General features: G+C 37.9%; 1 protein-coding gene across 17 annotated transcripts in view; it reads right to left on the minus strand.

Annotated features, from left to right (window-relative positions):
* The window catches only part of KIAA1217 (KIAA1217 ortholog), a 279526-nt gene that overhangs the window by 36584 nt on the left and 228948 nt on the right, over window positions 1-13994 (minus strand). For 16 of the 17 annotated variants that reach the window (XM_072412718.1, XM_072412717.1, XM_072412715.1 and 13 more), the window contains one exon: window positions 5775-6610. In XM_072412718.1, coding sequence (XP_072268819.1) covers window positions 5775-6610 — 836 coding nt within the window. Of the gene's footprint in view, window positions 1-5774; window positions 6611-10360; window positions 10380-13994 lie in introns of those variants that run through there. The other variant, XM_072412725.1, reaches the window with a different exon arrangement.

Genomic DNA, 13994 nt, shown 5'->3' on the forward strand with positions numbered 1-13994 from the left:
AACATGATGAGTAAATCAACTCACCATAGCTCAATCCTATCTAAAATGTTAGTTTAGGATGCATGAACATTTTTGTGGTAATCGAAAAATGAAATGGAACATTGTGCAAGATACAGATTTTCATCAAGCTACTCTCTGCGGAATCAGGTAATTGGTATGAGCTGTATTTAAAAGAGATAATCAATATAATGATTTTACTAATGGTTCATAACTAGACTAGATGATGATATTTGAAATTTACCTGGATAGAAACATTACTGCAATGTATAGATAAAAGCAGTCAAAGGAACAGCCATTAATATAAAAGTTACTATTCTATTATTAAAGTTAGTAAATAAAAGATGAAATATTCATTGTCTGGAAAAAACAGATCTTGCCGTTATCTTGATCCACTAAGGACTACAGCCCTCAGCAGACCCTGCGGCCCTCCCACTACTGTAGGTGGTGCACACTTTAATAACCCACACTAGAAAAGGTGTGCACGTTTGATAAACAGGCCAAATACAAAAGGACATTTTGGTACAGTAGTGGTATATGCTGGGTCACAGGTAGGCATGGTATAAGAAAGTTCGGTATGTTGCCTTTAAGGAAAAAAAACAATTGACACAAGACGAAATTTGGTGGAGTTTTCAGTTCTTTTCCAATACCAGGACTTGTTACTAACACAGCACATAATCATAGGGTAAGGTCTGAGCTCTGATTTCAGCTAATGCACAAAGTTGGGATTGTTTTCATGCTAATAAGTACTTTTGCACTGTGCTTCTTAGCACATCAGGTCACAGAAAATACAAAATGTGAAAAACAGCTCAGACATTTAGAAATATTACCGCTGGATCCAGCTCCTGGCCTTACCGTTCAAAATGACTTGGACTTAATAAAGGATCACATTAAGGATGATTTTGTTTATTACTACCTAAAGAAAATCTGTCAGTACATGAACGCAGTGTGGTCTACACATAAGTACCCGCGGCCACCAAAAATGTGCTGTAATGGTCAAATGCTTGGTTGTTTTGACAGGCATCTCCCTGAGAATTTTAAATATTGTTGAATTGCTAAAGCTTGCCCATCCCCTGTCCATGATAATCATGGGCCAATAGTAATGTAGGCGGTAAAGGTGAGCCGTCACCCCCACCTGAGGTGATAAAGTTTTGGCTTGGAGCTCTATAAATACAATAGGTAGGAATTTGTGAATAAAAAAAAGAAAAATCAGTGTCCTGATTCAACTTAGTATTAACTTAGTATAGACCTTTCTTCTACCTGTCTTTCTGTGCATGATCAGCCCCTTTTAAGAACAATATTTGGATAACAGTAAGAAAGAAAAAAATCCCCATATACAATAAGAAAAAATAATAAAAGGAAAACTAAAACCTAGCTGTGAAGCCATACAATGACTAGGGCCGTGATAGTAATAGATGTAATTTTGCAGAGAAATTTGGTACCTCAATCACACAATTTTTGCTATTTAAGTCTTTGGGGATATCCCTTGTTTTGTGTTAGAGGCAGAAAGTAAGAGAAATTTCTCCATTGGGGTCACAGTATGCACATCAGAAGGAGTAGGCAATTTTTAAAGAGACAGGACTGTAAGAGAATGTTCCCAATGGCTATACAAAGGCTGGTGTCCCCCCTTCACTCCACACTTTGGTGAAAACTTTGGGAAAACTTTAGCTTGGTATTGAGTTTTAGGCTAAAAGTGTACTGGATGATTATTAAATACCTTGTACTGTTTATTTCTTCTGAATGTAATCAGCCATCATATTGCATACTGATTATACATACACCAGACTCTACATTTTAACTTCAAAACCATCAACAAAAATAGCTAAGCAGCTCTGCTTGGAAGCGCAGGTATAAATTAAACTTTTCCATATTAAAATATTTTTTAGGCAAATTAGTTGTAAAATAACAAGTTGAGAAGGAGGAAAAATACAATGAAATTATATTTTATTAACAATTATTCAAAAAACAAAACTTTAATTAAGGGTGTTTTTTATTGGCTTGGCTGGAACAATAAAGAAGTATCCTACAATAGGGCAGTTTGTATACAAACAGTATGAGGAACATAATCAGTATGCAATTGTACAGGATAATTTTCTTTATTTAAAAAATATTTTTTTTCAACCTGACAATGGTTAAAGAAGAACTGTAATTACTTCAATACTATATATCTGCAAAAAGAGGCAGGAAGTAAATAAATAAAAAATGATAAAACTTCTCTTTTTTTCTAACTATTTGCGTGCACACTGCCAGCTGCTATCCACCTGAATATTTTTTACTATTCAAAGTAGACAAATCATTAAAATCTAATATAAGTTGTTTTTAATCTTTTTTCTATATAATACCTGGTTTTCCTGCTATAAATGTTTTATTGTTAATTGCCTTGTCTCCAAAGAGTTCTCTTGATGTGTCTTTCACATGCACCTTAAGTGGAAATCACAAGCTGTGTGTACCACTGATACAATTTGTAGACATGGACCACCATTACTATCCAGAACCCAGTCCAAAGTTATGATGTCTACCTGGAGCTGGAGTGTGGTTGTGGTGCAGTTCACCGAACCACAAGGGATTATGGACCATCTCCAGTCCTTTTGCATGAACCACAATGCAACTACAACTCAACTAAACACATCCCCATTGAAGTCAATAGAAATGACTGGCCACCCAAGGATGTCCAAAAGCTACATGTTGCTACTTTGAACTGTGCTGAATGTTGAACACTGAAATGCAAATGCAACAGCGTGCACAAGATGGCTCCTAACTGTTCTATTAGGGTTGAATGGGATCGGGTGGGAGTGTCAGCATGCGGTAAACTACTGCAGTGGCAAAGTGGATGAAAGAAGCTAGTGGAGGTCACCAGCACTAAGAAGGGAAAAAAGTGAAAATAAGTATTTTATGTAAGGAAAATGGCTAATAATAATGATATGTACTGCTTTGTTATCTAAATATTGGTAACTTGAGGTAGAGCCACATCTGTGCATTTAGGCAGCTTCTATCTGTTTCTAGCACTCCCAACATGATATATACGGCTCACACACACCTAGTCCACCCAGAGTTGTCAAACTTGGAAATCACCCTAATCAGATTTTCTACTGGCAAGGAACAGTCTCAGGTGACCCGGTCTACAGGTGTTTGGCCAACTTGAGGTCTCCTGACTCCACAAGCAGCCAAACAAAGAGATTACTGCTGCCTTAATGCATAATATATGGTTTATTTATTTACACTTAACAAGATTGTGCATACAATTCCTAAATGTATCAACCCCCCTTTCTCTGAGCACAATGCCATTAGAGGAAAGCCACAGCACAATTTCATTGGTCTAAAAAATAAAAAAAATGCTATATTCTTATTTGTACAGCTGAGAGAAAACATCTGTGTATAGAGGATTTGGCGATGACAAGTACACAGCTGCAAAACAGAGGTCTGTACCTCATAGCCACTGTCATCATTTATGTTACTGTATACTGCTCTAGGAGGTACATGTTTGTGAGTTATGCCATTCTTCCTAGAGAATCTGAGAATCCTAAAACCTTCATGGGACTAGATGCTTAGGACAGTGGGTAACCGTCATACCAGGGATGATATGAACATATTTGAAGTGCTTTGGCAGGTACCATAGTATGGGATGGATCCTGGTCATGAGGGCTATTAAGTTAAGCATGCCAAAGTTTGGACTTGAGCTCAACAAGTTACTCAAGGTAATTATGCCTTGGCTGTGTCTTGCAAGTTCTTCATTCTGCATTGGCTTCCCCACTTCCTGTGCCTAGGTCCTCGGGTGCCTTGAGCTTAATAGCTGTATATCTGGTCTAGTATTATCGCTACTTTGCTGCTCCCTATTTTTATTGATAGATATCAAGCTATACTTGAGAACCTTCTGTGGAAAGGTCTCATTGCTTTAATGATATTGTGTATTTGTATTTGTGCATCTACATCTTCTGTTGCTTCTTGATTATTCCACCTAGATCACCAGGTAATAATGTTACTATTTTTCTAAAAAAAAATAGCAACTTTATTATTAATTTCCTAATAATAACTTTTACCAGCCACATGTCAACCCTGTCCAGGTATCAGAAAAGCAGCTCAAAGAAGACACAAAGAAGCAAAGCCCTGCTAACATGATGTCCATCTTTACTCAGTTTACAAGAAGCCATGGAAAATTGGAAATTGGGGAAATATCAGCTGCAGGAGAACGATGAGCAATACTAGCAACTAACCGTTTGCCTTTTTTTGGGAACAGCTTATGCACTTCCGGCCCTCTTTAATGGAAAGAAAGTATTCAATGTCATTATTTTTTTAGATTTGTACAATTACTAAAGACACACACACAGATAGCAGACTCTTCAGAATCTTCAAGGTGACCGCACATAAGTCAAGGTCACCTCTCTTTCACTGCACTGACAAAGTTCTGGTTTCATTATTTAACAGGAGCAACTCTTATTCTTCTTCATGTAAGCTGTAATGACAGCATGATTTACAAGTAGGGCTGGGCAGCTATACCATTTTTCAGACACTGGGTTATTTATTATCTTCTCTTCTATTGAAGGGAAAGGGGTATGTGTGTTATTCATGTTGTTACATTAAGATGTACTTTAGGCTTGAAACAGGGTGTATACCTAAAGGTCCAGAAAAATAAGATCACCGCTCAAGAGAATGTCAGAAGGGAAAGCAAAAGAAGCTGAAGCAAACCAACATATGCATTCTGCATAACCACAGCAATAATTTAGTTTTAACCGTTCTTGGTTATATCCCCATTCACAGCACAGCCATGAACAGCTTGCAAAATGTTTTAACTCACATGCATTTAGGTTAGTTATCCATTAGAAAAGTTAAACCATGCATTTTCTAAAAAACAAAAATCATTTTCTAAAAATAAATTAAAGGTATCTAAACAGTTAATGTTGAGGACCATTTTGTAGCTGAAAAAGTAAACAAGTAAAAGCAGTTTTTTAGTTTACCAAGATTTTTTTTGTGAGCAGTGAGGAATTGCAAGCCTCATGGCTCTTGATGTCAAAAATCCACATTTTTTAGGCTGCAGTGAAACTTCAGTTCACAAAATGGTTAGTTTTTAATGCATCATAACAAGTTAATTGCAAAAGTAGATACAATACTCTTACAGTTCTTTATAATTGTATACACATTGTATTACATGAAATCGGAAATATTTCTAAATTCCCAAACCACATTTAGATATATCGAGCCATTCCCTTCTAAATAAAACTTCGCTTGTTCCTAGTAAGCCCCAACCAATCATCTATACGGTCTTAAAAATACAGAAAAAGTCTTTTTTTTTTTCTATACAGCAAATTTAAAAACATATTTGGCCCCATTTAAAAAAGCATTACATCCAAATTTTCCACAGTACTCAAAACTATACCCAAAAGAATGAAACCCCTATATACAGTAATTCTATTGGAATGAAGTACAAACATTTATTTAAAATAAAAAAAATTCCTTTACAGATCAAAAAGTTGTAACATGTGTTTGTACAATATCCGGGCACTGTGGTTGTATTTGAGTAAGGCTGTTTTGTTTTGGATCCTTTATATTGCACACCTAGATGGTCATCAAGGTGTTTCCCAACTTCCTATAGTTTTTGTCCAAGCTCAGAGTTTCAGAATCCATCAGTTAAGATGGTGGACTTTTAGAAATGAGGCTCTCTATCAAAACCCTTATTCTTTATTTGTCACAACAGGAACCCAGCTGGACATGATAATCATGATTTTCTCAACAGACTACAAAGGGGGTTAAGAGAATTTAAAACCATTATATAGTGTACTTACCGTGTGTATATGTCTTTTTGTGCTTGTGGAGGTACTCCATATCCACTGAATACTTGTTTATCAGTGGGGGATGGGACAATATCGGCCATGCCTAGTATTCCACCTGTGTTGCGGACCTTGGCCTCCACAAAAACTCCAGGTCCTTGATCTTTTTTAAATGACTGTCGGATTGGAGAAGACCTCTCACTCTGTATACCATGGGGAGGCACATGGGCATTGTGACCGTGCATTTCCATCATCCTTATATCTGTCACCCTGTGAGGAGAGGCCGGAGGCGTTTTCGAGCCGAGCGTTGGCAAATGACTTTCCGAGTGTTTCCGAGATTTTTGTCTATAAACTGATTGTTCCATCATCTCAATTTGCATAGAAGAGTTTGAGTAAGTGCTAGAGGATCTCATTGATCCCCTGTGGAAAGCAAGAAGGTGGTCAGGTATGTCCATTGGGTGGCCGCCATGGGATGAGGCCACACTCATTCGACCTTCATGGTACATGTAAGGTTCCACGTACATGCCGTCATTTCTCATTAACTGCACATTTTTACTGCCTAAATCCTCATCTGGTTTCACATCTCTCCTTTCCAAGATGGCACTAGGGCTGGGTGATATGGATCGGGAGACTGGTAAGCTGGATATCCTTTCCCTTTGTATTGTGGCATTGCTCTGCCCCACCAGTGGTCGTCCTCCTCCATAAGGAATCCTTGAAGGGGATGGTGGCATTGAATGTGGAACAGGAGTGGGAGGTGGAGATATCGGACCTCCATGAGAGGGATACGTTGCTGACCCAGGCCGGTGGACAGCTGGGCCCTCTCGAACAGAGTATGCAATATCTCTTTGCATCTATAGAAAAGAAAAAAAAATAATTTAGTATGACTAAAACTAATTAAACTTACTTTTTAAAAAAATAAATATCAGTTAGATTTTACATGAATACATATTAAAGTTGATGAAATTTATACTATCAACATTTATCGCAGGAGTGGACTAAGTGATGTTAAAGCAACAATATTGCTTACAAGCAATTCATCATTCTGTATTCTTTACCCCTTTTCAACAGATCACACCTAAATATTTGGTGAACCTGCCATAAGAGTCTAGATTCATTGTGTGCCCTCCATGGATCTAGGCCACACTCATTCGAACTTCATGATACATGTAAAGTTTCATGTACATGCCGACATTTCACATTAACTGCACAGATCCTCGTCTGGTTTTACATCCCTCCTTTCCAAGATGGCACTGAGCTGGGTGATACAGCTCTTCCTGGTATGGGGTGACAATGAATTCTAGTTGTGCTTCTGTGTTGTCACCCTATCACATGAGCCCTGATAGAGACTAGAAGCAGCTGTGCTGACACATTGCAGTAGCATTTTCCAGTATTAAGAAGTCAGTGCAGAACAATGTGAAGTTGATACTGGATATTATTTTTATCATTATTATTATTAAACAGGATTTATATAGCGCCAACATATTACGCAGCGCTGTACATTAAATAGGGGTAGCAAAAGACACACAGTGATACAGGAGAAGAAGAGGACCCTGCCCCTAAGAGCTTACAATCTAGAAGGTGGGGGAAGTAACACACAATAGGAGGGGAGATAAGGAGTGATGGAAAGTTATGAGGGTTTCAAGTGACACAAAAAGATGGGTAGGCAAGTCTGAAAAAATGGGTTTGAGTGCTCTTTTAAATGAGCAGAAGGTAGAAGCAAGCTGAATAGGAAGAGGAAGATCATTCCAGAGAGTCAGGGCAGCTCTAGAAAAGTCTTGGAGCCATGCGTGTGAGGAGGCTATGAGTGAGGAAGTCATTAGTAGTCAATGGACGCGCGAAGAAAGTGGATAGGGGAGTATTTTTCTGCAAGGTTAGAAAGGTAAATGGGACAAGAACTGTGAAGGGGATAGAGTGTAGTAGATAGGAACGTCTAAAAAAATACTGCTGGTGGTGAGCAGCACTGATTGGCAAAAAATGATTAAAGAAAAGTAATTTTGTTAAAAATGTAAGCATCTCTCCTTTAAACTTTCTGGAAGGAACCATGACAATCACAATTTTCTCTGCTGCTTTAATGACTCATTTTGAGCAGTAGGTACATCCAAACTGACAAGTGGTTGAAGTCATTTATTTTTAGCACAATATGACTGCAGCAATATATCACATGCTACTGAAAAAGATTCAGATCATGCAGAACTTACCGCAAGGAATGTTTACTGCAAGTGACATTCAGGGAAAGTGAGATGGTAAAATTAGGCCGGGAATTTATTTGTTTCTTTTTCAAGACCTGGGACTCAAGTTACACAAGCTTCATCCTACACATAGAAGCTAATAAGGTCCCATGCTAGTTAAGGAACTGGTTTTAAAACAACCCTTTCTCGAGACTTTCAAAGTTAAAGTAAACCTGTCATGAGAGAAATACGAGGACTGTCAAATTGCCTGGTTCTTATGCTGTCCCCTTAAACATTTTAAGTCTTTATGCAGATCGGAAAAGTCAGGACAAAGTCAGCATAGCAATATGACATCTAAAGTTTGCAAGAGAGGTCAAAGGCATATTTCATATTTGTCTCATAATAAGTTTTCTTTAAGATGAAAGACACTGTTCTTTGGGATATTATTTAATATCCCAATGTCCCATCTAATAAGCGACCTGCCTTGCAACCCAATGTGGGGAGCTGCCTAGATGTATGTGGCATTAATATCTGGGCTCACAGATGCTGCAGATTGACAAGTATTATAATATGTTCATATCCAAGTACTTTCCACTATCCAAACCAAAGCTTCCATGTTGACATGACGATGGATTGGGGTACTTAGTGATTGGGGTACCATGAATACACTGTGGCACTCATGGGTACATAGGAACGTATGCTGTTTGTCCTTTGGTACAATAAAGAGGAATTTTTATCAGATTTTATTCATTCCGGATAATATTACTTGCTGCAACACCAAGTTCATCTCCAGATGGCAAATCATTGTCTTTTCCTTTACTTGTTTAACCACTGACATTGCTAGTATGACATAAACCACAGGCTGCAACTCCGGGAATCAGAAAATAACTGGTTTCCAGTGTGGTTCTTTTTGGCTTAAGGTTAAGAAAAACCACAAAGCGCAAAAATCACAGAGAAGGAATTGATGTGCATTATTCTGGATACTTAAGGTACCTTTACTCTGTTTTCTTTTGTTACTTAGAGAAAGAAAAAAAGTGATTATTTTTGTCCCTGATAATCACGCCAACCTATACATACAGTACCTTTCAAGTCTCTGAAACTGAAAAAAAGAACACACTATACCTTTGCATTCATAAGCAAGGGACACTGCCTGTCAAGCCCATTTACGCAGAATATGAAGAATTATTAAAAAAAATTGTTGTAGGGTGTTTTTTCGCCATTTTTACTATATAATAAAAATAAGATACAATCATTTACATGCTTTATCAATTTTTTAGTTTATTTTTATACATCAGAGGAAAAAAGAGAGACAACTGAGGAGGAATGAGTAACAGAGTGATTTGGGTACAGAACAGGGACAATGCCTACAAATTCGGCTTAATTGGAAGATGTGGCTATATGCAATAAAAAGTCTGATCATAAGCAGCCCATTTTTTACTGTACAGCAATACTCTGGAGGATGTCTGCCAAAAGCACTTGTTACTGCTCACATACATTTTCCAACTTGCAGAGCCAAGGTGCCTAACCTGCAGCCTACAGATACTGTTTGCATTGCCCTTGGACCTGGTAGTTAGTAGGAAGAAGAGACTTTTAGTGACAAAGTTCTCTAGCAGTCTCAAATCTTATATATCTTACTGGGGAGATTTGCCTTCATTTTCTTTTCCAAGGACTCAATAGATTGTGTTTAAAAATTCTCCTGTAAATATTATAGTCCTCATCATATAATACAACTAGAACGTATAAAAAAGGGTACATTTCCCCAACAAAGACTGATGTTTAAATAACCTCCCACTGAAACGTAATGTAATCTGCCATTGCTGAACCAATTTTAAAGATAGCAAAAATCCTGGATATAGAGTATGAAACATATATAAACATGAAATATTTATTAAAATAACTGCAATTAGCTGAACACCTGAGCTGCATGCTCATTCTGGGTCAATGATTAAGAAGGCAATAAATTCAGATCAGACCACCAACCAGGCAAACAGGTTTTACCCAGATCAGAAATGGCAGCCTACATGATCTTAGACCAACTTTGAAATCAGACTGAGGTCCAGATACATAAAAGGTTTTCCTTTAAATTTACTCTGACATAGTTATTTCACAGGAAGTCAGTGGATTACCTTTAAATGTATAATAATGCAGGTGTTACCTTAATAGACCATATAATATCTTAAAGAAAAAGACTGCATGGTAGTTTCTAATACAGCTAAAATATTTCTTTGTCATCTTAGTGTGCAATACAGCAGGCAATGCTATCACCCTTCCAAACATGCATTAGTCTGTAGTACCACATCATCCTATTTAACACAATCATAGATATAAAGCAGGTGATAGTTAAACCCTCTAAACATAAAATAAAATCCACAATTCTGAACTGATAATACATGCAGCCCCTAAGCTTCATGTTCTCCCCAGTATTGCACTTACATAAAAAGAAGTGAGTCTGTCCATTCCTCCCTGCATTTATCTCAGAAGCTATGGAACCACCGGAGGACGTCTCTAAGGTTGTAAAGCATTTCAGCAGTACTATGTGAGCCCAAGAGCGTGTGCCAATTTTAGCATGTACTTGTAAAGGGTAGTAGAGATTTCATAATTGCCATTCTATACATTGAACTTGGGATCTCTATAAACTTGTGCTGGGAGTTGTCCCTCCCCACCTTTCCACCTAGGTCATATATACAAAAATTTGGGTAACAAATGTAAACATTGGTCAATACAGACAAATAAAAGACATACATTTGGCATGTTCCTTACTTGAGAATGTCCAACGTATGACTTATGTTTTCAGTGAATCAACGAGATTTAGTATTATGGCCTTTCTATAAGAAGAAATGCCAAACCATGAAAAGGTCTACTGTTTTAAAAAGACTTATTTTCAAATGTTTTATCAGCTGATGAAAAAAATTGTTATAAACACAATGAGTACTACTTGGATCTTACTCTTTTAAAGAAATACAACAGCCAAAGTTGAAATATCCAGCATGCAGAAGATTATACAGAAATTTCTTTTTCTGTAGTGCATAAAAAGCAGCTCTAGATTTCTGACAAACCAATATATCATTCCAACAATTCCAGCAATGGTCTACAAACCATTCCATTATTCTTCTACAGGTTTAGGAAGTACAGAAAACACTCCATGATCACATTGTTTCGAATGATTGTGGGGGACCTATGAATGAAGCTGGCCATAGTGAACAATGAATTCTACAGCAATATATGATGTAAAGCAGAGGTAGGCAAACTCCGGCCTTTAGGCCGCATACAGCCTAGCCAGTATTCCAGTCCGGCCTAACACCCCCCCTAGTTATTTATTGTTGGATCCGGCCTAATTGAGTTGTTGTGTTATCCCGAGTTTCCCCGATATCATCGAATTTCCACTCAGTAACCCCAACTACTATGCCTAAATAGCAGCTAGCATTCTCGAAAGATTGACCTCGAACGTTGTGTGTTTAAACCCGAATGGACTGATGAATTCTTCTTCGTCCAACACAGCAACAAAGCCCTGTGTTTAGTGTGCACCAACAGCACTTTCAAGCGGTCGAATCTCAAGGGCCATTTCGATGCCAAGCACGCGCACACATACAGAGACTACAACGCAGATGAGCGGAAGACTGAGGCTACTTGCTTGCAGTCACAGTTGGAAAAAACTTTTCTTGGATATCTTGTTTCTTCTGGCCTAGTGTGCCTTCTTGACCTCCTAAAATGGCTTAGTAGTCCAAAAAATTTGCTGACCCCTGATGTAAAAGGACAGCCAAGTGATTATCAATGTTATTGTAAACCTTTGAGTTCTGGATCCAATTCCTATCTGGGACCTTGGTCTGCTTGCACCTTTCTGTATCCTCTTTATGATGGCATGCCTTTCCTCCAGTTACTCCAGTTATCTATCACGCTTCATACTGGCTTTCACCCAAAATTAGCTTTGGTATGTCTGTTTGACAAGTGTACACTTGTATAATATTGACACTGTTAATGCAGCAAAGCAATCTTTCTCTATAATATGTACAAACACCTTCAGAAATGACACAGCACCACATGAACTCCTGACTCCTTATAAATACTGCCGTTATTTCCCTATGCTGGCATATTACACCTGGTGTATGGTGTATGATGTATTCACATTGAATTGTGTTCCAAAAGGAGATCCCAACCTAACTTGCCTTCAGATACAGTAAAAGAATATATTCTTTGGGGTAGAGGTGGATTAAGGCAGAATAAGGCCACAGACAAATTAGCAGCTTTGTACCTCCAAACCATTCTTCTGTTGACATTTATAGCAACATTTATATTGATATTAGACAATGAAAGAGTGCCTTAACTGGCATGTCCTCATCAACTACCAACAGCTTGCAGGGGCACAGATAGTTGCACAGCTTTGATCAAATGTGTTACCCTCCTGGGTATATTCAAAATTATATCTAGGCCCCATGGGCATTTTATGGGCCCAAAGAAAGAGTACTAGCAGCAATGCTACTCCAAATAACAGGATTCTGTATCAGATATTTACAAAAATTAAACTACTCTTCTTTCTAGAAGGATTACACTATCCTTGTTCATCCAGAATCAGTATTTAATTCCTGGACCTTGATGCTGGTTCGAGATGACATAGTTTTGTAATTTCTGCAGCCTGTTCTTTATTTGTTTTTGCAGTCTGATTACTGAGATAGGAGATTAAGAGCCATTTCAGACTTATGGTTTGTCACAGTGTACTATCACAAGCTCAACATTGGTCCCAGTCACTCCAATTCAACTGAACAGGTGCGATTGGAAAACATTTGGTGCATGCATTTGCTTGTGGCTATATAGGATGGTGGTGGGGTTCCTAGAAGAGATACCGAGCCGAGTCTGCAATCATTGAAAAGAGTGTGAGATCCCCTGGGCACTATAGGTTAATTAACCTGTAGTGCCCTGGGGATCGTAGTGGAACTGCAGAGTTCATCTGAAGTTCAGTTCCCACGGTCACATGACCGTGGAAACTTTGCAGTCACAGATGTTACTTCAGGCGATCACCGGGGCACTACAGGTTAATAAACCTGTAGTGCCCCGGGGATCGTAGTGGAACCTACAGTGGTGCATAATATGTTGGGGCTATATAAATCCTGTTTAATAATTTTAAGGAAATGCTTCCTTCTGCAGCAGACTAATGGCAACATTTCAGCCTAGACAAAGTAACTTAAAAGAAGTTCTTAAAATTATTTTTTATAAAATTACGATGACAGTACAAGATTTTTAAACAATATTCTTGCTATATGTTGTGTCTGGAACATATTCATGCAGACTTGTAAAATTGCTACAAGGCTTACTTTATTATACAAATTTTTTTTTTTTTTGCTCTATTGTGGCTCCAACTGCTGCACATCTAGATTGTTGTTTATAACTACCAGTACTTTTTTAAGCAAACATGAGCCACATAATATAAAAACATAACGCAAACCTATTTTTTAACTATTTTCCAAAAAACCAAGCCTTAAGGCAAAGCTGAGCTTGTTTGCCTATGGCATCAGCAATAACTCAAATATTGAAGTCATATAATATTTGACTGTAGGGAAGAACTGACAGCGTCTTTAAGGCTAAAATAAAGCTATCAAATTAAACCGTTTTCGGTATCATTATCCAGAGCACTTGGGCTCCTTTGTCCTGTCACAGTGCCTCCTGTGAGCACGAATATGAATCCTCATAGAGAAGCGGTGTGTACAACAAAAGCAGCATCCACAGACAAAGCAGCAGTGGGGAGACTATTCATACAAAGCCTGCCTATCTTTCTATTGGGTTTATCTTAGCAGGAATGTTTGCATTTCATGTTGATAGCACAGATATTTGAGACAAGCCGCAGCCATTTAAATCTTATCGAAAGATCTTATTGCTTAATGTAAGCAAATCTTGCTGAGTTCTCCTAATTGTATTCAATGGATCATAGACTTTAAATTTAGCAGCTGCTGCAGCTGAAAATGATATATATAAGTATATAGAAGAATTTATCATATTTAATACCTTTTCCTGCAATGGTTGAGCTAAGCTGTAGCTAAATACCTGACAGTATGTAAAATGTTGTCTCTGGCAAACC

The sequence above is a fragment of the Pyxicephalus adspersus genome, chromosome 5, assembly GCF_032062135.1.
Source record: "Pyxicephalus adspersus chromosome 5, UCB_Pads_2.0, whole genome shotgun sequence".
In the NCBI taxonomy this organism is placed as follows: domain Eukaryota; kingdom Metazoa; phylum Chordata; class Amphibia; order Anura; family Pyxicephalidae; genus Pyxicephalus; species Pyxicephalus adspersus.